The sequence below is a fragment of the Phacochoerus africanus genome, chromosome 12, assembly GCF_016906955.1.
Source record: "Phacochoerus africanus isolate WHEZ1 chromosome 12, ROS_Pafr_v1, whole genome shotgun sequence".
Lineage (NCBI taxonomy): Eukaryota > Metazoa > Chordata > Mammalia > Artiodactyla > Suidae > Phacochoerus > Phacochoerus africanus.
In genome coordinates this window covers 11,922,697-11,948,045 of record NC_062555.1, presented here as the reverse complement: position 1 = coordinate 11,948,045, position 25,349 = coordinate 11,922,697, and the positions used below count along the sequence as shown (strand labels likewise).

At 41.4% G+C, this 25,349-nt stretch overlaps 1 protein-coding gene across 1 annotated transcript in view; it reads left to right on the top strand.

Moving 5' to 3' along the window:
• USH2A (usherin) overlaps positions 1-25,349 on the top strand; it is an 811,661-nt gene that overhangs the window by 219,199 nt on the left and 567,113 nt on the right. The window contains exon 20 of the mRNA XM_047754984.1: positions 16,348-16,578. Within this exon, the coding sequence (XP_047610940.1) occupies positions 16,348-16,578 (231 nt within the window). The remainder of the gene's footprint in view (positions 1-16,347; positions 16,579-25,349) is intronic.

Below are 25,349 nucleotides of genomic sequence, written 5' to 3'. Positions count from 1 at the left end.
CCAGGCCAGAATGTCCATACACCTCAAGTTCAAAATATAATTAGATGTAGAGGGGTTCCAGGGCTCAGCCACCATGCTAAGTCCTGAAGATGTCCCAACACTTTTTCTAAGCCTTTAGGAGGCTCCTATGAGGACTCAGGATGCGTCTTCCCTCAGTCTCAACCTTTTGTGTGGGGTCGGGTCTAGCCATTCCTGCCCGGGAAACTAACGGCAGACACCCAGGAATTCCTGGATTGCCTTGGGGTTCTATTTTGCCTTTATTGGATAGGCAGTAGTGTGCTCATTGATCTGTTTATTATGAATATGAAGCTCCTAGGTACATAAAATTGAAATAAAAACTCTTGTTGTGGAGTATAATATTAATAGGAAATGGTTTGTATAATTTTTTTTTTTGCTTGCTTCACTTGGAACAAATTGGATTCATACAAACTTGATTACATGTATTATTAACACCTGTATAACCCAGTTCCTTAGCATTTAGTGTATTTTCAAATCAGTTTTTTCCGTCTGCAGGCAGCAAGGTTGAGTTTCCTGATGCGCTCTAAGGACATGTCCAGATGCGAGGACATTGAAAGATTTCTAGACCATTGGCAGATAGCATGAAAGATATTTAGCTATGAAAATATTCCTTCGACTTCCTTCCTCACTGTCTTCATGTACAATCCTATAGTTTTGGTTCTGTTTTATTTTCGTTCTGGAAAAACTGGTTTGGCTCAAATTATCTCATTGAAGTAATTTTGTTTCTTCAGATTCTTCCTCCATGAGAATAACTCCAAAATCTTGTTATAGAATATAATCTTAGTTGGAAATTATCTCTGTGACTGAACTCTTTGCATTTTTACGTAGTTAAACCGTGTATGTGTGTGTGTGTGTGTGTGTGTGTGTGTGTGTGTGAAGTACCTAGCATGAGCAAAGCACCATTCTTCTATCAGATGGTGTATTTATTTATTTGTGCATACTGTCTTACTAGAGTTAGTGAGTATGGATAACAGGGGGAAAGCCCCTGTCTCCTTTCGGAAAAATGGCATAATTTGGGATGAGAGACCAAAAATTAAAAGAGGAATCTGTCCTGGGGGGCTGGATCAAGTGAAAACAGAAACCACGGGGCCTGAAGATTGGCCTAAGGTCTTAGTGGAGCATGTGGGACTCCCATCTCATGACCACGCAGAACTGAAACCTCAGCTTCTCGAGGTGGTAGAACATTTACACGTCATCCTTTGTGACCATCTATCTAGCCAGCGTCCACATGTCCTTTCTAACATTCCTTCCAAGCGCTTGTCGGGCTTGTGATGATCTTCAGTGGTAGGAAAACTACTACCTCGCCGGTAAATCAGACCATGTTGAGAGACCTCTTTGAAAAGAGGATTTGGAAGATGATACTGCTCCAAAATATCTCCCTGTGGCTTCTATTCAACTTCCTCATTCGACTCCCTTGGGGCTGGTCCCCATTCTGATTCATCTTCCCCATGGCATCCCTTCCGATAGCATCTTCAGCAAGAATACCTCCATCCAAGTCTTCTCTCCTTCAGGCTGCGGACCGATGTCCCTCCCGGCTGCACCACACGTGCCCTAGTTTCTAGCACTGTCAGGACAGGCACGCTCCCCCAGAAATGAGCGACTCTCTCTTTTCATAGACACACACCCACAGAACTGAAGGGGTGGGCGGCACGATGGTCTCCAGAGACTACACAGATCCTGTAGATGGAACAAGAAAGGCAGGAAAGGGTCTGTGGAATGATGCCTGCGCTGCTTAATGGACCAGTGATGACGTCTGTGTGAATATCACCCTCCCTGGATACAGCAAAGTTTCCTGTGATGTGGAACTCGGTGCCCCAGTGCTCTGTGCAGCTCTTGTTAGAGCCACTGGTGAGGAGGCTTAAGGACACGCACTCCACCCACCGGAAGATCGGTGAACTAAAACTGATCCAAACCCTCCAACTCCTCTCTTTGCCTTTTTGTCCCTGAAAAACCGAACTTAGAAACTTCTCATATTCTCTGAAAACCACGAGATGTGCAAGTTAATCAACTTTTTCAAATAATAGTTTATTCATATATTTGAAGGGAGAATGATAAGCCGCAATGCCAGGACTTGAATTTGGGCTCTGCCATCTACTAAGTTCGTGACTTTCAGTAAATTACATGAGAGCTGTGCCTTAGTTTTCCAATTTGTAAATAGCGATAACCCATTTTGTAGGGTTCTCCTGAATAGTGAAGAGAGTTAATATGTTAAGTATTTAAAGCAAAGCCCAGCAGAGTAAATCCTCAGTAAAAATCTTCATTTTTAGCACGGTTTTTATCATAACCATTATATAATACTTATCTCAGGCACAGTGTGAATGTTACAGACTTTCTAACATTATCAAACCCTTGAAATCTATTTTACAACTTTGTTTCTATAACATTATTACATATACAGTAGTGTGCATATGTTATTCCCAGCCTCCTAATTTATCCCCCCCATCCCCTTCTGCAACCATAGTTTGTTTTCTATGTCTATGGGTCTCTTTCTTTTTTGAAAATAATTTCATTTGTATCTCTTTTCTTTAGATTCCACATATAAGTGATATCACATGGTATTTGTCTTTGACTTACTTCACTTAGTACAATAATCTTTAGGTTCAATTATGTTGTTGCAAATGACATTATTTCATTCTTTTTAATGACTGAATAATATTCCTTTGCATATATATGTACCACATCTTCTTTATTCATTCCTTTGTCAATGGACATTTAAGTTGCTTCCATGTCTTGGCTATTGTAAATAGCACTGCAATGAATATTGAAGTGTGTGTATCTTTTCAAATGATGATTTTCTCCAGATATATGCTCAGGAGCGGGATTGCTGGATCATATGGTCGTTCTATATTTAGTTTTTTCCGCACTGTCTTCATAGTGGCTGCACCGATATATGTTCCCACCAAGAGTGTAGGGGGGTTTCTTTTTCTCCACACCCTCTCCAGCATTTATTATTTGTAGATTTTTTGCTGTTACATTATTGTAACATAAATGTGACAATGTTGAGTCCTAAAACTAAGGAGTGTTGCAGTAGTAAACTGCAGGGGTGCTAACATCAAAAAGCATCATTTTTCAAGTTCTGCGAAGAGTATGTCATTGGGAATTTTGACATGGGTTTCAAAATTTTGATCAAAAACTATACTACACATTTCAAATTTGTAGTTTGCCATATAGAGTTAATAATGTGCCATAACGATATTTTTATAGTGTTTTGTTGTGAATGGTCAATTCAATAAACATCTATTAAGGTTATTACCTAAAGCACTGCGGGGGTTTCTAATAGAATCCATTCAAAGGTACCTTAATGGTGTCTGCACGAAGGCTTTGACATATAACAGGTAGGATTAACGCCTTGGCGTTACGTGAGAAAGGCTAAGAGGAAGATCTGGGAACAGAGAATATGATAGATAACTTTGGGGAGATTGGGGTATGATGTCAGATTAAGTGGCATTTGAGGGGGACCATAAAGAATTGGTCAAGATTTTTCCAGACATTTACTGCATTCATGCCATGTGTTTGTTGCTGTTTGAGGGCCTGGCCCTGTTCCCTACTGACACAGTGAAAGCTGGGCTTTATGAGGCTACGTCACAGAGTGTAGAATAGATTAGAAGAGTGAGTGTAAATAGAGTCTGGTAGACATTCCAGCGTGGCCATGAGGGGGTAAATCAGATAAACAAAAGGAAAGATTGAAAGAAGGGGCTGGAGTGGATCAGGGAACAGAAATCCACAGGATAAAAAGAGGGAGGAACCCAGGGGGTTCCTTGGTAGCCTAGTAGGTTAAGAACCCAGCACTGTCACTACTGTGGTGCAGGTCACTGCTGTGGCTCAGGTTCAGTCCCTAGCCTGGGAACTTCCACAGGCTGTGGGTGTGACAAACGAAAAAAAAAAAAAAAAAAGAAGAAGAGGGAGGAATCGAAGATGACAGTAGGTATCCTAGACTATGGTGATGCCACTAAATACAATGCAAAAGATGAAGAAAGAACATATGGGAGAAATAATCCCAGGAGCTTCAGTTTGATTAGAAACACATCCATGATGATTGTAACCAGCCAGCAGCAGAAAATGCAAATCTGGGGCTTAAGAATGAGGGAGGTTTTACAATCATCTGAGTGGAGAAGGAGCTAAAACTACGGATGAAAATGTGTTAGTGAAGGCAGAGAAAATGTGAATGAAAAGTTGTACACCTCAATGAATGCTCCCGTTTTGGAAGAAAGAGGAAGGGAGGGATAAAGGGAACAGAGACATGGTCAGAGTTAGGAAGGAGCCTGCAAAGAGCATCATCCAAAAAGGCAAGGGGAGAGAGAATTCTAGAAGGAGAATGTTAATAGAGTCTTATGCTGTAGGGAAAGCAAAAGCAATGCCAACTACAAGGAACATGGGTCATTGATGGCCCTCTGGGCAGCAGTCTGATTGAAGCAGAAGCTGGAAGAGAACCTGCAAGGTGAAAAATAAAACAGTTGCAGGAGAAGACAGAATGGTACATTGTAAATATGTGGGTTTTTTATTCTTTGCTAATAGGTTCCTTCTACACAATTTCTGTTAAACAATAATTAAATTTTCTTCCCACATGAAATCCTTTTTTTTTTTTTTCCTTTTTGGCCACACCCACAGCACGTGGAAATTCCTGGGCCAGGGATCAAACCCAAGGCACAGCAGGGATAGTGCTAGATCCTTAACCGCTTGGCCACCAGAAAAACCCCAAATCCTTTTCTTTTCTGAAGGAAAAATTGTTTTCATGTTCTTTTGGGAAAATGTTTATTTCTTAACCTGTTAATATATTTTGTCAGAACTCTCTAACTCCTTATCTGCTAAGCAGAGAATAAAACCACTTACATGACAGAAGTATGGAGAATAAGTTTTACTGCCATTTGATTTATCATAAAATATACCATGTTCAGGGGGTGTTCAGAGAGAATGGACTTAGTTATTTTTATTGGAATATGAGAGAAACCACAGTAATTACAGATCAAGATCCTTCTTGCCTCCTTTTTTTTTTCTAAAATTTTCTTAGAATTAAATATCTAGGTGTAATTCATAGATATTAATTCATAGAAATAAACAAAGAAAGGTCAATCCTTTTGAATGGTCAACAGGTTTGTTGTAGGAAAGGAATAAAGTTGGCTATGATTCTTCCTGCTCTGTTTCTTCTAATGACAAAAATTATAATTTGGAGTGTATGTAGTGTTCTGATGAATTCTAATGGATTCATAGGAAATTTAACACTTAAGTCTAAAGGTAGTTCATCTGACTTAATTGCCGGGGATTGAAAGAAGCCAGTGGCCATTTCAAAACTTTTGAGTAAAAGCACCAAAAATTAGAAGTAGTATTCAGTCTTTTTGAAACACTAGAGTCATGAAAACATGTTTCTTCCTTAAATCTCAGTCACACAAATCAGAAAGATAGTTATAAAGATTTACCTGTTTCACTAAAAACCTTGAGAATTATAATTTGCTCTCTTTGTTTTAAATGTATTTTTGATTAGCTTTATCATTAAAATTGGCACATTTCTTCTGGAGGGTTTATTGCTCCCCCTTTGGTTTTGGTGCCCATGGCAAAGTCTAAGAACCGATTTGAAAGAGGTCCTCTCCCTTGAGCACCTGCATCTCCTCAGAAGAATCTTCGAGACAGTGTCATGGTGGCTCTGGAGTTGCTTCTGGGTGTGTAAGATAATGAGCTGCTGGACTGTGCCTTCTTGGGGCGCGCCTTAGACTTTTGTTCAGAATCACCCTTTTAATCTAATACCTTGTTCCTCTCCACCCTTGGTGGATCAAGTACGAATTAAACCTTTCTACAGAGATATTCCTCTTGGCGATCCATTCCTAGGATAACAGTGTCCTATTTTATCTGTCATAAACTGACCTCTACACTTCAAGCCTAGATGTTTCCATCTCCCATTAAGCAAGTAATTAGTGGTGCATTAAGTTTTGTTTTTTTCTGAAGCCAAAGTAGAACGTATAGGCTGTTTGCTGCTGGGTTGAAAACACATATTGTTTTGTATGCGGGTATTAAGTCTTTTCATTGTGAATAGGACCCAGAGTGATTAAACAAGCACCCTTAATATGTTAATTTATAATTTTAATTACAACTAGCTTGTATATATAGTCATTAGTGAATACTAATATAAATATTTTTCCATCTTTTTATTCATAATGCATAAACCAATCATCCAGTTCCTTCTCTGAGGTGGCCTGTTTTTGTTTCCTAATCCAATCTTTGTTCTTAGTTATGAATGCTTGTTTTTGTTCGTTCCTGTCTCGAATAATCACTCCCTTAGCTCGTCCCTTTCTGCTCCATGCTGAAACGGAAAAATTATCATGCAAATGTGGCATGCCATATTCAAAAGCACATTACCAAACACTTTTGTTGCTGTCCTTCAATTAGTTTCCCTTCTTTGAATTTAATTCCATTTGTTGTTAAACTACCGACTTGATGTATGGAGTCATGAATCTCAGGCTGTTGCCAAGAAAGCGGGGGGAAAAAAAATCAAAGCCTCTTGGAAGAGCTGCAGAGGCGAGAGCGGAAATGCATTCGCTTCACCTTTGACAACAACACTTGAACAGCAGTGCGATCCTCTGATGATTCAACTTGGCTAATTATCCAATTATTTATTTCAAGAATAAAGGCCCTGTGTTCCACTTAGGGAAGTGTAAGGCAATCTGAGAAACTTGGTACTGACAGCTGACTTACGTCTCTGGGAGGATAAACAGTATCTGTGCAAACCTGTCCCACCAGCCGTTCTTGTGTCTTAGCATCCCGGAGACCCCGAGGACCCGGAAGGATGGGTTTGGTTTGTTTGTTTTGCTCTTTCAACAGCAGAAATTCTTTCCCACTTCTAACCAACGTGTCAAAGTTCCATGGCTCTGAAGCCATGTTTAAGTTGTATTTCTCTTGATTAAAAGCTTTTGGTTCAAAGCAATACTTTTTAATTGCCTAATGATATAAGTCAGTTCTTAGGAAAGAACCGCACATGTAGGAGTTCATTTGCAATATAACTGAAAAATTCATTGCATGGCAGTAAAACAATTTACTGTTAATTACAAGGAGAAGAATTTGCTGTAGCATGCTCACAGATTGTCATGAATCATGCAGCACTCCTAGAGATTTATAACAGATGTGTAAGTGGGATGAATTAGCAGGGTTTAATAACAGAGACACAAATCATGCAGACTTCAAGGAGCTTTAATTGATATACTAGAATGTGACGGGCATGAATCACTCAGCCATTCAACAGCACTGTAACATATGGTCAGCTCAATATGCTGCATCTTAAATCGGTTGCGGAGACGTTGGTTGTCCCATATGGTGGAAGCAATATATTTTTCATGATTAAAAAAAAAATACATCCATTTTTTTAAAGAAATATGATTGCAAAGCATGTTTGTTATTGAACAGTCGCCTTGAATGCCAAACTGGGTTTGTCGGGCTTTTTTTCAATGATGATGATTATTTTTTTTGACATGGCAGCTTCCCAAAATAAATATCGGTTACTCCTTGTAATACCAGATCATTGGAGGCACCATGAGAACCGAACTGGTGCTTGCTGGCAGGCTTGAGCCACAGCAAAGCCTACAGAAGAGCGGAGCTGATGAGAACGTTGATTTTCAGGGAAATCCTTCAGGCATGGGCAAAGCAAACAAAATGAAAGGAATGATGGCACTTTCCGAGAGGTTCAGGAATGCCCTGGTTTGGGAAGAGAATAAGGGGAATTGAATGAGAGACCCTTCCTGAACAGGGTAGGAAAGTCGCTGTGATAAACTCTGACCCCCATAGGTAGCAATCGTATGCAGCCTTTTACGCCAACCTCTTAATTAGAGGTTCAGCCCTTCCAGAGCCTTCTAAAAGAAATCCTGGCGGATCCATCCCACGGATAGTAGCACCAATCCCATGTTATTCCTGAAGGGTTATTTCAGTATAGAAAGCAAGCATCCTGGTAGCAGGAAACATCTTTCTATTGAAACTAGGACCTGGCAGCTTTTGACCAAGCCTTCGTTGCATTAGTCAATCTGACAGACTTGAAAAAGGAATATTGCAGCCTTAGAACTGTGGCTGCCAGAATTTAATGTCAACAATTAAAATTTATTTTGATCCTTACCTACTGTTTATTACTGTTTGTATACACAACAGACCTTACTAATACAGAGATGCACTATTAGATGGAATTACCATCTGTTCAGAGTGAAATGCTGGCATCTGTCTTCAGTGCTAAAACTAAAATGATATTATTTCTAACAAAACAAAATTAACTGCATTTTACTCCCCAACTTTAATTTTGAATCTGTGGATGATGCACCCAAGGAAAAGACTTATTGCTACGCTGTGGAATGACCTCTGTTGCCAAGTCTGCGTTAAGATATGTGACTTTCACGGGGCCTCTGTTGGCCTTTTTGGCATGGCAGAAATGGCCTGCAGAAATCACACTTTTTTAAACACTGTTTTAGTCCTCTGATGTACTACCCATAGTAAGGCATTAAAACAACGCCATGAAAATGTGTTAAAATTGCATTAGAGAGGCTATTGTATGTATACTGTTTTGATAGATGTGTCCTAAATAAGCACAAGGGAAAAAAACTAAAGAGACAGAAATTCCTCTGAATGAAGTTGCCATATGCTCACAGTGACACCTTTAGGGAAGTGGAAACTGTTGTCTTCTCCGTTGGACTATTTTTAATTTTCTCCTACATTGGCGCATAGGAAAGATTTATATTCAGAACCTTCTCCTATTTTTTTTTTAAGCCTAAGCATCCTATTAAAAAAGATCTCTAGCTTTTTGAAGTTGGAGAGTTTGGAGCATCAAGGACAATGAGCGTTTCCATCCTGATATCGAAATCCATGACGCTGCTTTCTGAGAAGCCCCACTTTAGTTCTATATATCACAAAACAATAAATTTTGTCACAGCAACATTTAATGCATGTACACAGTGCATTAACTGTAACTGTAGTACATTTATTTGTGCTAGAGGAGACTCGAAAATGATTCAAAAATCAATACTTTGCTGTCAGAGAAGCAAGTGTTACGATGCATTTAAGTAGTTAATTGCATAAGCCCCATAAAAGCTTCAAGTTTGGGTGGCAAGGATGCCATAATTACAGTCCAAGAAACTACCTATATTGATGGTGGACTTTAGGGAATAGGGCTTGTTGTCACCGCTGCTACTCTACATGCAGTTCAGAAAGCCTGGATCCTCCCTCTTTTCATGAGTAGGGTGCAAGTCGGGTACAAATTAATGATGCTCACCAGCGTGACAGCTGGTTAAAGCAGCGTTTTTCCACCAAGGAGGCGACTTCCCTTCAGTTCGCTAAAGCAGCGCTTTCTGTTTTCTTTTTTAATCACATCAAAATCGTGATATTTGTATAACCTGCGAGAGTAAAGGCCACGGTATCCCAGAGCCACCGGGGGATAAGCTGGCTGGCTCCTCCGAGGGCCGAGGGGATCCGTATGTACACCACTTCTTCATGCTTTATTGTCGAGAAGCACTGCTGGCAAATGTTCAGTCAACATGTTGACACTGGAAGGGATACTCAGCATCATCAGGCCAGTTGGGCTTGTCAGTGAATGGGGGACTACCCAGCAATTCCACTCCTGGTATATATCAAAAAAAAAAAAAAACAAACAAAACACCCAAAACACTAATTTGAAAAGATATATGTACCCATATGTTCGTAGAACTAATTACAATAACCAAGATATGGACGCAACCCAAATGCCCATCGACAGAGGAATGGAAAAAGAAGGTGTTGTGTAAATATATACGTGTAGTGGAATATTACTCGGCTGTAAAAAAGAATGAAATAATGCCATGTGCAACGACATGGATGCCCTTGGAGGGCATTTATGCTAAGTGGACTAAATCAGACAGAGAACGACTAAAGCTATGATCTCACTTTTATGTGAAATCTAAAAAATACAGCAAAGTGGTGAATGTAATGAAAAAAGCAGACCCACAGATAATAGAGTACAAACTCGTGGTCACCACTGGGTAGAGCCATGTGGGGAAGCATATATAGGGGTAGAGGTGGGAGTGAGAGGTACAAACTCTTAAGTATAAAATAAGCTACAAAGATGCAACACAGGGAATACAGCCAATGCCTTGTGATAACCATAAATAGGACATAACCTTTAAACACTGTGAATCAGTAGATGGTACACCTATAACGATAACACGGTGCATCAACGACCCTTCAGTTTTAAAAAATTCCAATAAATGAATGCATGAATGAGGTACTGAAGAAAAGAGAGATCAAATAACGGATCAGGCAACGTTCCAAAAGTAGACTTGGAAACAGCCAGTCTAGAACCTAAGTTTTCTCCTCCAGCCATCCGTTCCACTACACATCTCCTCTCTTGAAAGAGGGTAGAAAACAAAGAAGGGGCTGGGAAAACTGACGCTGTTCTTTCCTAGTCAGAGAACGGTCAGCAAGGCAGCCCTGAGGGATCTCTCAGAGTCTGAACGGAGAATCCTTTCCTCGTCTGGACCCTGATGGCAGAGCGGTTGCCAACTGAGAACCACGGCTTCATGACCCGCCTGGATTTCATGTCTGCGTCCTGGTCCCAGGGCCCTTCCACAGGTGTTTGGGTCCAGCAAAGGGTGACAAATCACCTTTCCTGTGACAGTTTGTTTTCTGAGAAAAACTTGGAATCATTTTCCACTGGCAAGATGCAGGAGGGTGTCTTTTGTTAGTCTGCTCCCCTCACAGTCCTGAAATGAGGAGAGTCTGTCGCTTTCTAGACTGCTGTCTACCTAATAGAAAGTTGATGATGTTTTAAGATATGGACACAGCCATGCAGTTTTTGTAGACAACAAACTCTTCCTGGAAAACACGGACTCAGTTTTAGAGACCTGTCATCAGCAAGAGCTGCTGCTCATTGAGTCTTCAGTGCTGATCCTGAGATGCTCAAACCCCACACTGCATAAATTTTGCAAGTATAAATGTATGCATTATGATATGCTATTAATCAGATTATAAAGTAATAAATGCCGCATAAAGAAGAAGGTATCTCACAGGGTGTTTTTTAAAAGAACGCTTTTTAATAGAATAGCAAGGCTAGGAATTGGATTACAGAGCTGCTGCAAAAAAAAATACATTGTAATTTTATTTCAAGTGGAAGCAGACTTTGTATGGTGTTATTCTTTGAAATGATGCATATTAAAGATCCATTTTCTACTTTACATTTATAAGAGGATTTTCTATGTAAATAGAGATTTTTGAGTGTGAATGAATTGAATCATTTTATAATATGTAATTTGAATGATGTTTTATTGGCCGGTAATAATAGTGCCTTATATTTGTATAGAAATGTTCTTTGTAAAACCTAACACAATTATATTGTTTTTAAAAGCAGTTATTTTCAAAGCGCTCCACTGAAAATTTATCCTCGTGCGGTCGATGAGAAAACGGAGGCATGTATGTTTTGAAGTGATTTCTTAAAATCATGCATAATTGCAAGAAAAGTGAAAATCACAATCTCTCAAAGTCTGCAGAGACCTTTCCATTATTTTCTGTTGTCTCTTAATTTACTGTTTTGTGTTTCACAAATTTATACATATAATTCCTTCACTCTGATGCTCTAAGGTAAAATCTTTTATTCCTCCTCTCCCTTAGTGCGTCTGAATTTGTGCCTGTGTCTAATAGTTCAGGAGAATCTATTTTTCTTATCATCATTCTACTTGTGTATGTGAGACCAGTTTAACTGATTGGCCTACTGGGTTAAGGATCCAGCATTGTCACTGCTGTGGCCCAGGTTTGCTCCCTGGCCCAGGAACTTCCACCTTCCATGGTCATGGCCAAAAAAAATGTCCCTTTGTGGTCTGAGGGGGGATTCTGAGGATCATGACTCAGGAGGGGTCACCCTTTCCAGCAGTCTTGGTTGACTCCTCCAAGGGAAACTATAATACACAAGCTGAAAGGTGTTTTGGGGGGAGGCTTTCTTTGGTTTTGTTTTAAGCAAGTGAATAAAACACACACACACTCAAGCTCCACTCATTCTCTGTAGCTGACTTCCTAAGAATTGTATGGTATTCTGTAGTTCCCCTGTTGACTCTAGACGTGCTCTACTGCTTGTTAGAGTTGAAATAGTCAACAGCAAATTTTGAAGGATTCTTTTTTTTTTTTTTTTTTTTTTTTAAGGCTGCATCTGCAGCATACGGAGGCTCCCAGGCTAGGGCTCAAATTGGAGCTGTAGCCGCTGGCCGACACCACAGCCACGGCAATGCCAGATTCTCAACCCACTGAGCGAGGCGAGGGATCCTGCATCCTCATGGGTGCTTGTCAGATTCGTTTCCGATGAGCCATGATGGGAACTCCAGTTTTGACGGATTCTCAATGCTCAAGTGTCCTTATTGATGGTAAGCATTTCGCCATATTTAAAGAAAGTTTGTGCTCTCACTTTTAGTAGACATGAAAGCCAACAAAACAAGCCAATAGACAGCCTACTGAGTTGCTAGCCTTCCTTTTATTTTATGACTCTGAAAGTATACTCCTGATGAAGTGGTGTTGGAGGACGCATCAGTGGGGAGAGGATTCTGAAAACAATCGTGGTACAACTTCATTATCACGAATTAGTGACCACTTATTATCCCCATCCAGCTGGGTGATGGGAGGAGGCGAAAAGGCTGTCAACTGTCAAATACATGGGACCTGGAGAAAGAGGCTGCTTTAAAATAAGAATAAAATTCCCTAGTCATTAGACACTGTAGGAAGTTTATTCATTATTTCACTAAGTAGTTAAAATGGAACTTCTCAACCCTCCAAATACATATAATCTGTGATTCTCTCAGTCTCTTCTGTCAACTTGGTGTCCATGGTATTGATATATATAGTTATTTAAAATAAGATTGGGAGTTCCTGTGGTGGCACAGTGGTGAGGAACCTGACTAGTATCCATGAGGACATGGGTTCGATCCTTGGCTTTGCCCAGTGGGTTAAGGATCCAGCGTTGTCATAAGCTGTGGTGTAGGTCGCAGATGTGGCTAAGATCCTGCATTGCTGTGGCTGTGGTGTAGGCTGGCAGCTGCAGCTCAGTTTCGACCTAGCCTGGGAACTTCCATATGTTGGGGATCCAGCCTTAAAAAGACAGTAATAATAATAATAATAATAAAATTGAAAATTCTAGTCCTTGGTCTCACTCCCCACATAGCAGGTGCTCAGTGGTTCTGTGTGGCCAGTGCCTGCCGTGTTAGTCTGCATAGGCCTAGAGCATTTCCACTGGAGGATGCTCTCTTGGAAATCACTGGAATTAGGGGCATCTTTCACACTAAAATGTTTACGTCTTTGTGTCCCTGATCCCTAGGGAATCTTACCTGGAATCCAGAAAATAGCACATAAAGACTCAAAACTCTTCTTTCGTGCTTCTAATTAGCAAATTTTAGACAATTTAAAAAGATGGAGAAGTTCCCTTTGTGGCTCCTCGGTAATGAACCTCACGCGTATCCATGAGGATGCGGGTTTGATCCCTGGTCTCACTCAGGGTTAAGGATCTGGCGTTGCCATAAGCTGTGCTGTAGGTTGCAGACATGGCTCAGATCCTGTGTTGCCGTGAGTTGTGGGGAGGCCGGCAGCTGGGCTTCTGATTCTACCACTAGCCTGGAAACTTCCATATGCTGCAGGTGTAGCCCTAAAAAGCAAATAAAATAAAATAAAATAAATTTTAAAAATATGGAATTGGGTCTCCATGACTCAGAAATCTTTCACAGTCCTTCCTCTGTTTAGCACACAGCCTGTCACGGCTTTGCTGACATTTTAATACAAAGTTGGAACTCCAAACTCTGGAGATGAGCTGAGTGGGAGAAGAAATTTCTGCTGGGCTTAGCTTTTTATTTGGTTTTGGATTATTCTGAAGAGGGGTCGTAGCTTGTAGAATGAAATCTTTGAGAACCCACCATTTAGCTAATTTTTGGCAGAGAATACTAAAGGAAATCATGCATAAAATTTACAGATCCATATATATAAGAATAAAAATATCACATGGTCACAGTGGCAGCAGATGAACAGAATTGTTAATTATCTAAGCTGATGAACTTTTTGCTCAGTGCCTTCTCTTCTTTCCTAAAAGTGAAAATAGAATCACAGCAAAGTGTTTCTTTTTGGAAAGCTGGCCAGGCTTTCTACAAAGTAACAAATGGTAATTGTTCTAAGCTGTTTTAAGATGAATCTCCTTTCTTGGTTTAAGGGTATTAGTTTTCGTATTCACATCATTTTAATTTACATTTACAAAAGCAGGCAACGACTTTGTGTCTGCTGAAGACGCTGTTACCACAGGCGTAAATTAAAGTCCACAGCCCTAGTTTGGGTCCTTGGAAAGTAGGCTTGCTGGTTGTGACATGTGTTCCTTTCTTCACTGTCCCCCTCAGACCCAGCTGACACACTTAGAGTGTGGATGAAGCTCCTCCTATAAACTCAACTGTTTAAAAAAATAAAAATCAAGACAGGTGTTCATTTTCAGCAAATCAGTTATTAATCTGATCCCTTTCCAGTAGGTTTTAGGGGAAGTCTCAAGTCTGTCTCTCTTGGGGCTTCCCAGGAACCTCCAAAGAATTGCCAGTATCCCAGAACCTCGAAGGATGCCATGGCCCCAGCATGTGTGGGCACTGGGCACTCACTGCCCAAGGCTCAGGACACTGCTGGTGGTGGAAGGTCTTTTCACGGCCCACGAAGCTGCCCAGAGTCTGCTGTGCCTGGACAAGGGTTTGCAAACCCCTGATCTCACAGGCTTTTTCTTTCATCGGGATGCTTTGTCTGGCTTTCACAGTGGTTTAGGCGACTTTGTTTGTTTTGATGTAGACCCGTTGGTAGGCTTTAAATGTCAGAAAAGTAGGAGTTGCCATCATGGCGCAGTGGAAACGAATCCGACTAGGAACCATGAGGTTGCAGATTCTACCCCTGGACTTGTTCAGTGGGTTAAGGATCCAGCATTGCCATGAGCTGTGGTGTAGGCTGCAGACACGGCTTGGATCTGATGTTACTGTGGGTGTGGTGTAGGCTGGCAGCTGAAGCTCCGATTAGACCCCTACCCTGGGAACCTTTATATGCTGTGGGTATGGCCCTAAACAGCAAAAAAAAAAAAAAAAAAAAAAGTCAAAAAATTACACATAAAATAACTATTTTTTTTTTGTCTTTTTAGGGCCACACCGCAGCATATGGAGGTTCCCAGGCTAGGGGTCTAATCGGAGCTGTAGCCACCAGCCTATACCACAGCCATAGAAACACAGGATCTGAGCCGCGTCTGCAACCTACACCACAGCTCACGGCAACACCGGATCCTTAACCCACTGAGCAAGGCTAGGGATTGAACCTGAAACCTCATGGTTCCTAGTTGGGTTCGTTAACCTCTGAGCCATGACGGGAAGTCCAAAATGACATATTTTTGTTGTTGTTGCTATTTCTTGGGCCGCTCCCGCGGCATATGGAGGTTCCCAGGCTAGGGGTTGAATCGGAGCTGTAGCCACCGGCCTATGCCAGAGCCACAGCAACACAGGATCTGAGCCGCGTCTGCCACCTACACCAGAGCTCACGGCAACGCCGGATCGTTAACCCACTGAGCAAGGGCAGGGACCAAACCCGCAACCTCATGGTTCCTAGTCGGATTTGTTAACCACTGCGCCAGGACGGGAACTCCCAAAATGACGTATTTTTAAACAACGTTAAAGATCTAGCAATGCGTAGCTGTCATTCCTGACTCATCCATTGGTTGGCTAGTGACCGTTCACCCCCACCCAGTTTTTCTCAGACCCTATGCTTTCTCTTGTTTCCCCAGCTAGTCCTTTTCAACCATGCTCTTTACCTGCCTGGCCTCTGTGAATGCAGTCAGGATTCGATACCCAGTTAAGAGAAGGCACTCTGCCCTTTGTGATCAGCAGCTGGTAGCCACTGGCTGCAGCTTTCACAAGGGATCTTTCAGCTCCTGGTAGGGTAGCTCCCACTCAAGGGAAATTTCTAGAAAACAGAGCATCTATGAGCCTTTAGAGACAAAGGCACAGTAGTTGGAGCATTGAAGTCCCTGTTCAGTAAAGGAAATCTCGGGGGTTGGGGGGCCACTAACAGATTCTAATATACAGTGTCTGTTCTATAGGAAGACAGAGTGGAGAGATTAGTTGTAAGAAGAAAAACGCTGTTTAATGATAAAAGCGAATTTGTTGCGCATTTAAATTTGGTTGATCACCTTTAAGGTAAACTCAGTCTTGTGTTTTCAGTTCCTAGAACCGTATACATCCTGAGACCATACTTGATTGGATGCTGAGGGCGACGTACGCAGGTGCACGTGAACATATGTGTGCATCTGTGTCTGGAGAGAGAAGCCAAGTGCTTGAGAGTAACGGAGGTTTTCTAATATTTTAGCACCCGCCCAACTGAGGCCGCCTCTGGTGGAAGGAATCAACAGCACAGCCATGCGTCTTTGGTGGCTGGCACCTGAAGAGCAGAACGGGCCCCCTCCTACTTATCAGCTGGAAAGGAAGGAGCCCTCTCTCTCGGCTCCCAGTGCTCCGATGATGAGAGGAACTCGTTTCATCGGACATGGATATTATAAGTTCCCCAGCTCCACGCACCCCGTCAATACAGACTTCACCGGTAAGTGTCCTAGATGTCACTTTCTTTATGAGGCGCTAAGCCCCACGGTGTTTTCTGTTATTTTGATCATCTTTTACAATGGAGTTGACTCTGCCTGTTTATGGAGGTTCTCATGCAGCCCTTTTATAACTTTAACTTGATGGGGGCAACATATTTATCTTTTTAGTATTCTGGGGGGGGGGAGATAGAGGGTAAGTGGAAGAAAGAAAAGAAAAAAAAATGATGCGGAAAGGCAGCCTCACTGGATGAGAGTCGGTGTTGGAAATGACCCTTGAACGCTATTTGCCAGGATGTTTCCCTCCGAATGTTATTTCCTGGCTCTGAGAAAGAGAGTTCTGTGCATACACTTGAGTTTGAGACATGACCCCCTGCCAGTGGGCATCCTCAGGGCGCATCAGGTTTGCTAAAGTCTCTGCGAAGAGTTCCCGGAAAGCTGTTTCATTTTGTTTAACTAAACGTTCCTAACACTTGGGATGCACCTTCTTTTTTTTTTTTTAAGTGTACCAACTTCAGTGCCCCATGTTCTGTGGAGCGGATTACTGGAAAAAGTAATTTCCGAGAAAACGTACCTTGCATAGGTCAGGACTAGGGTAAAGGCATGCGAGGCACCTGAATCAATGTGAACAATATTTTCGTACGAGTGTTTAAAAAATCAAAGTCAGTACCCCCCCAAATCCAGTAAAATGTACAAAATATGAGCAGAGACAGGAGGCCCCTTTACTGTACGACCTGTCCTCACGGGCTTCCCTCAGTTCCTGGTCTGATATTAGCACATTCTGGAAGTCCTGTTACCTCTACGCCTTAGAGTTTTGAAAATCGCTGTTTCCCTATAGATAAAGCAAACTCCATGCATGATACATACTTTCCTTTCCCATTTGAGAGAATGTCTGAAGTCTATGATATGTATCATTCTGCAAACTGGTACTGATAGGAATGGAATCTATGAGGAAGTTACTTTGGAGCTAAGAGCCATTATTACATCGTTGCCCCTGTTGAGGACAGTAAAACAGACTTGGGGCTAAAACATGTAGCTCCAGTATCGTTTTTACTTAAAATAGTAAACAGTCTGCTTTTAAGTGAGGCTGGCTCCAGATGTGTGTTTGCAGTGAATTGCGCGCGTGTCCTTGGGCTGAGATCTGTTGAGACCGATGCCTGCTTAACCGCTGGCCCAGGACGTCACACTCCTCAATGGGTATTAGGAATTTTCAACCATGGAGCGCCCCTAAAGGCTCACCTTCCGCTCCATGGTCAGAAAAGTCAAACAAAAGCGAAGATGGGTCTCTGGAAAAGAACCTACGGATAACGAGTAAAAGACGTTTGCTCAGATGGAACTAGAAACTGCCTTCCTGGGCCAACATTTGGCTCGTCATGTGTTTCTTGGAGGGAACAGCCTTCATTTCCATTCATCTGGGCAGAGCTGTGGCGAGCATGTCAGCTTGGATTTGCGGGCTCGCCAGCAGACAGATTTTTGATGGGATCACCTACTGTTGTTGCCGTGAAAGATAGAGTGGCCCGTCCGGCGTTAATAAATTTAGTCGTCTGCGCCGTCTCCCTTGCCGGCCTTAGACTCCGAGGTGCAAGGGCTCGGGGCAGATGCAGTGTCTGGGAAGTCTTCCAAATTCCTCTTTAAAAAAGTTAGGCCGTAAAGACCGGCCTCACGAAGCAGGATCCTTCTGTCTGTAACAAAGCCTCCAGCTGCCCAGAAAATGTGTTTGGAGGACACATCCTTTGAAGGACAAGGCGGGGAGATCACAGTTTTGGCTTGAACTGCTCCCTGGAGCTTTGGTGATTCCTAGAGAGTAAGAAGTTCTGCTTTCAGGCACGTTCTGGGGCCTCGCGCACTCCTTTTTATTAGCCGCTTTGCTTACTTGTAAGGCTCTCTTAACTTTTACAGTAACCACGTCTCCCCCAAGTGATTGGTTTGACCTCTGGCTCAGTTGGCAGGTTTGGTTGGAAACTCTCATGGAGCTGGGTCATAGGTTAACTAAATTTACCCAATTAATGAGCTAGTACAAGTGTGTGAAACGAACTCCATCGCTTTCCTTTAACTTGCATCTTCTTGTGTAGACCGTGTGTAAATAGCATCATACATTTGTTTGATTTTTATCTTCTCTCATCCCATCACTCTACAGCCTGTAAGGCAGATATTTTTACCTTCGCGGTGCATGAGGAAATGAGGCTCCAATAACTGGCTCCCTCAAGGGCCACAGCTACTGACGCTTAGAGTTGAAATGTGAATTGAAGTGTTCTGGTTCAAAAGCTGGTGCTTTGCCACAGTGTTGGGGGGCGGGGGGCAGAGGGGGCAGCACCGCAGACTGTTCTTTGGAAGCTGTGGAATAAGAAGTTTCTAAAAGTAATAAAAGGGGTTGGAAGAAGAAATCAGTTTACCCAAATATGCCTTACCCAGCACTGCATTTGCCTTTCAGTTTGGGGCTTTTCAAATAACAAGCAGCAAACGGTATTGGTGTTATTTATTTACTTGTATCCCCAAAGATCTCCGGGGATAAGATTTTTCCCCCCCCATATCAGTTAATTCTAGAGTGTTGCTAAAGCTAGATGTTTAACACTGAAGATAATTATTTTAAATGGGCCGAAGTGCCATGTGTCAAACAGTGCTTTCAACTCATACTCCTATGTATTTCATGCAGTTTTTATGTTCTGAGGCAGATCTAATGAGCAAACCCTGGAAATCTCTAAGATGATGTATTATATTTAAAAAATGAATAATTATAAGAAGAACTAGAATGTCTTTTATTTTGATTCATTTCTAAATCCCAAACTCTAACTAAAATGATTCCTGAAATATGAATGAGATATCAACTCAAAAATAAATATATGGTGATGAGTATTATTATACATATTTTATATAAGAAAAAACATGAGGTTTCACCCATCAGTGACAGGATCTGTAAATACATTCATAATGTGGTCCGTGGCCATAAGCAATTATGTTCAAAGTCTTGATAGAAACTATCTCATTATTATAGTTCGAGAAAGGACTCTCTCCTATAACTCATTCCCCTTCCACATTCGCTTTAAATATTTTTACTCATGTGATAGAATGGAAATAATTCAAACATAGGAATATATGCCTATGTTGCTTAATTTCATAAATAACTAAGCTTAGTTTTGAACTATTAAGTTTATAATTAAGCTTAGTAATAAAGTCTGTCTGAATCCCCTTCAGGGCTGAAAAATTAACCAGATGAATCTTTTTCAGGATCTGTTTTTGGTCTCTTTGCCTTCCCAATGCAAGTGTTCTTTCAAACCCCTGATTTCCAGGAAAGGTATATTGTCAGTCATTTGCATCCTGGTATAAAAAAGTTCCCCCTTTCTACATGTTTAAGAGTGAGGCTTTGGGAGCAGAATAATGGGTAAGTTTCAGATCCAGGCCCCATTATTTGTTACCTAAATATAATTAGGCAAACCACTTAATCATTTGTGTATCTCTGCTTCTTTTTCTTTAAAACTGGCATACTGCTACTCCTTACAATACAGCTATCTAGCAGGTAAGTTAGGATTAAAGAATAGATCTCACCTAATAAATTTGCATACAGTCATTAAATGCGAGCTGTCAGCTATCACTCCTTTAACAAATATTTATTAAGTGCCTACTGTGAGACAGGAGATTTTCTGAAAGTGTTGTGCAATGCATAAAATCAACTTCGTCATCTTAAGTCATCTGCTTCTACACATCCAAGATACATTTGCCTAAATGTCACATCCGGGGTATGAGGAATATGCAATGTCTTTATTAAAACGTGTGGTATTTAATTTTGTTATTGAAAACAGTTCAATGAATCTCCCTAGTCTTGAGACATTAAACTCCTTACCTGTGGGTCTACTCAAGCTCATCTGTGAAAGCGAGGCTTGTTCTGGGTGACCGACACCTCTCGCTGCTAAAATTCCACATCAATAAACAGGGTATTTCAGGAGCCTCAGAAATTCTAAATGGAAATTATTACCAAGACATCTGTGAGTTTAGAAACACTTAGATTTTAAATAAGTTGTTCGGTTACAATTCTGTTATATAATATTACCCTCACAATTGAAGATTAATATAAAGGCATATTTTTTCTCTACTAATCTGAAGAAGTTATGGGGATAAATTAACTTCGAAGGATAACTTAAGTGATACAGGGAAATTACTCAATATAAAATGGCTACTCAATTCTTGGATTATATCAGAGGGTGTAAAGAAGCAGCAAATTCAGCATAATTTCATGGTCTTATAACTGGAAAATCATGTAAACACTCATAATGAAATAGTCCCCTGGTTACATGGGGTTAACAGTACCTCTGGCTTCCAAAACAGGAATAGAAAAAAGAGCACCCCGCTCGGTCTGCAACAGGAAAGGGCTATCACTGTGTCTTCAGGAGGAAAAAAAAAATTGCTTATTATTTTCAGGAATGCAGAGTAAATCCACTTGATTTACACAAAGAATTTAGTTAGTCCTTTCCAGGTAGCGTTCGTAATCCAACTGGAAACCTGGTAAAAACAGCAAACGAAAATACGGCTCAGATTGGCATTCCAAAGGTGACCCTCTCTCTCCTTGTCACTTTTTTCTCCTATTAGTGAAAACAGGCCCATGATCATTTGGGGGAAGGTTTGACTCTTGTAGCATCCAGATGCCAATCACACCAGCCTTTCAAACTGCCTTTCCTGGTGACCCTGCCCAGAAATCAGGAACTGCCTCTGGGGAGATCTTTGTAGCAGCCCACAGGGGAGGTGAGCACACGTGTGCACCTGGATGTAATTCCCTTTTATTTGTCTTCATGAAAAATGTGATTACTGAGGTTGAATATCTTGCAGATGAGGATTCTGTCCACTTTCTTCATAATAATGCCGCTCAAGGACACCACATGACTCTCTTACATTTTTGTCTCTTCGTATTTGCCTTCCCCCCAAATGGCTGAACTAAAATGCTTTAGGATCCAGAAATGCAATTAATTAGCAACCTATGGAAAGAGAACTGTAACCCCCTCCTGAATCAATACTCTTTAAAAGGGTATATTTTATATTTTTACGATGTGATACTTACGCTTTATTTTTTTGTATTCTTTAGAGTGCACTGAGACATGTAAACATTGCATTAAAGGAAAGCTGATTCTAAGCATTTACGGTGAAGTTGCAAGTAGGGCAAACTTCCTCAGATACACTAATTAGTAAAAGCATATTAATTCTGACCTTCACCAGCCTTGGTGTCCCAGGATTTGTTTTCTTCTGACTGGGAGCAAGTTGTTTCGCCAGAAAGTGCATTTAAGAAAAAAAAAAAAAAGAAAAAGAAAAAAAAACGCTAAATAAAACACCAAGTTTTTTCAAGGCATATTTAGACTACACATTGATTTATGCTTTGATGTTAGATTTCAGCCAAGATTATGGAAAAACAAGTATGTGAATCTACTATCTGGGCTAGCAGTTTAGCAGAGTGTAATGAGACAGGAAAATGAAGGCAAGACTAAAAATATGGAACTTAATGGAGTTCCCATTGTGGCTCAGCATGTTAAGAAGCTGACCAGCATCCATGAGGATGCAGGTTCAATCCCTGGCCTTACTCAGTGCGTTAAGGATCCGGTGTTGCCTAAAGCTGCTGCATAGGTTGCAGGTGCGGCTCAGATCCGGTGTTGCTGTGGTCTGTGGTGTACGCCGCCAGCTACAGGTCCAATTTAACCCCAAGCCTAGGAGCAGCCCTAAAAAAAAAAAAAAAAAAACTTGAGAGCAAAGTAGCGGGGTGGAATTCTGGCATGACAGGGCTCCGTGGGTGTTACTGATTGCGGCAGCGGCAGAGATGGAACTGTCTTGTTGAGCTCATCCTTATGGACTGAGAGAGACAAGGGTCCGAGTGCATGTCTCCTTAGGATAACAGAGGGCAGATTCGCCAGGGATGCTGGAGATCTTCCCAAGGGAAGGTTGTTTCCTTTTGGTTGCCTTTGGTAGAGAGGTGCAAGTCCGTCCTTACGAAACGTTTTCGGGGGACACAGAAGGACGAGAGGGGACTGTGTTTTTTTCCCTTCACCAGCTTCATTGTGAAGACCAGTTTCTGTGGACTGCACTTGCTTTAACCTCGCATTTTTAAGGTGCCTAATTTTAAAGCACGTGTCTATGATGTCACCCTGTGTTTGCAATGTTGCTGGTAGGGTTGGTCTGGGGGTAAATTCAGTTTCACTTTGGAATATTTATTTCAGATTGCATAAAACAAGCATTTCAATGCATGACTTCTTTCACCACAATTTTTATACTTTCCCTGGGGTTTGATATTGCCGAGGTGGTCGCAATGAATGAAAGTGCAAATCTGCCTTTGCATAAAGAAACCTCCCTTTTGGTAAACTTCTCAGCGTCCATCTGGAGCAAGGGTTACAGAATTCTCCTGTAAAGGTCCAGACAGTGTTTTTGACACTCTGGGCCATGAGTTTTCTGCCGTAACTACTCAGCTCTGTCACGGTAGCACGAAAGCAGCCATACACAATATGTAAACAAATAAGGGTAGCCATGTTCCAATAAAACTTTATTTACAAAAATGGGCCACAGGCTGGTCGTTCGCCTATCCCTGGTCTGAAGTCTAGTTCTTAAAAAAATTCTTATGTACTTTCATCATTAATGACATATTTTTCTTTATTCTGCCTTAATGCCAGGAAGCCTAAAAATAAGTGGAAGTGAGCCCAGATCAGAGAAACAGGAGAGAAGCCAACACAACAAAACAGACAGTAATTTACACTTGTAAGTGAAAAGTATCTTGAAACAGCATCTTGTCTGTTCAACAGGGCCTTACACGGCCAAGAAGCCAAGCTGGCATTAATCATGCCAGTACAACAGAATAATCTTTTCATTGAAACAAACGGATGTTGTTAGCTTAAAATGTCTGCTTCTCCCATCTCTTTTATTACCCAATAAAGACATATTCGTTGTCGCCTGATACACCACTGCACCTGTGTTCTCACACACTCAGGCCACACCCTCAAACACACATTTTCCGCCTTGTCCCTGAGTTTTCGAGCAGTCTCAAATTTACCTAGCTAAATTGTCCAGTGTCTTTTTCTTACAATACATTAGCCATTCTGGAATCTTCTCTAAGTCTTCATTGCGAAAGAAAGAAATCTGTCTCTTAATAACATCTGCTTCAATATATAAAAGATTAATTTTAGTTTTTTTCACCCAATTCAAATGGATTAAAAGAGGAACTTTGAGCAGAAAAAAAGAATCCAAAGAGTCAGTAGCGGTAGCAAAACTTAACCCCTATAAAGGTGAATGTGAAATTTCCCATTGTGTCTCAATAGATTAAGAATCTGATGTAGTCTCAGGGAGGATGCAGAGTCAACATCTGGCCTCGCTGAGTGGCTTAAGGATCCAGCATTGCCACAAACTGCAGCATTGGTTGCAGATGCATGGCTCGGATCCCATGTTGCTGTGGCAGTGAACGGTAGCTCTGATTCAACCCCTATCCTGGGAACTTCCATGTGCCACACGGGCAGCTGTAAAAAGAAAAAAAAATTGTATATCTTTTTGGTATATATTTTGTATATTTTGGGAAAATTCAGTTAAATTATTTAAAGATCGATAGTTACAATTATTTTATGTCAGAATAAATGTAACACCCCTAGAAAAACTTTGAGTAAGATTAACGTCATTTCCAATTAGAGAGAAAGGACTTCGCAAATATTGTCAAAATGATGGATCTTTCAAGACCAAGTTCTGGTGGTCTGAAGAAATGCTTTAGGAGATCAGGCACTCAGTTCCCCAGGAGTGAGGAAATTTCAAGTTGTATCATGAAGACCACATTTAAGGTCTCCATATGGAAGGCTGCTCACAAACGTAGCCCTCAGGCATTTGTGTGGGATTTCGAGAAAAGAAACTCAGTGAGGTACATTCTCTTGTCTGAGATGCAGTCTCAGCCTGGAGGTTCTATGACCCTAAGTGCAACTTCAGAAGAGAGGCAGGAGCAGCAGTAAGGGGACAAACACCTGCTGAGTCCTTCAGCTCATCCATGGCCTCTCTGGCAATGGTGGTCACCCATCCTTACAAATAAAATGGATCCGAGGAGAATTCCATAAAGGAAAGATTAGGACTTATGGGAAGTTTATGAGAGTGAATAATTGAATGGTCCTCCCTTCCAACCAGACAGAAAATGGAAAAAGAATGCAGAGGCCTCTTTCTTGGCCTCTCCCTTTGGCTCTTCACAACCACGCCACGCCCCATCTGTTCCTTCTCTGTTTGCCGCCGTGTTTACCAAGGTGAGTGTAACTGGCTGCCTGAGACAGAAATCTGGAAACGGCTCTTGAATACTCTCTCTCGCTCCCTTCCTCACACTCCATCAGTTGGTCCTCTGCTGGCCACTCTTCCTCTGAGACATCTCTTGGCAGCATCCACTAGTCCTATAGCTGGCTCCTCACCAAGTCTGTGTTGTGGGTCTCCGTACCAAAGTTCCACTCTTTTCCATGCTATTTTTAAACTAATAATCTTTCTCATTGTCTTATTGCTCAAAACCTTTGCAGAGTTTCCCATCATACTGCCCTGTAAGAACTCTTTTCTGCTTACCTGCTTGCATTCAGCCCCATCTCTCCATAGACCTCCTGGTTTACTCCTAGTTCTATGGCTACCCTTCAGTCCCAGTTGCTAGACCGTGCCACCTTCTCTGGGATGCCCAGGTCTTTGGAGACAATGATTCCTTTACCTGAAATGCCTTCCTTTACTTGCAAGTGATTCTTTTTCCTTTCCTCTTGCTAAGTCCAGCTCATTGTTAAAGCTGTTCCTTTAAATAGCTTGTCAACAACCT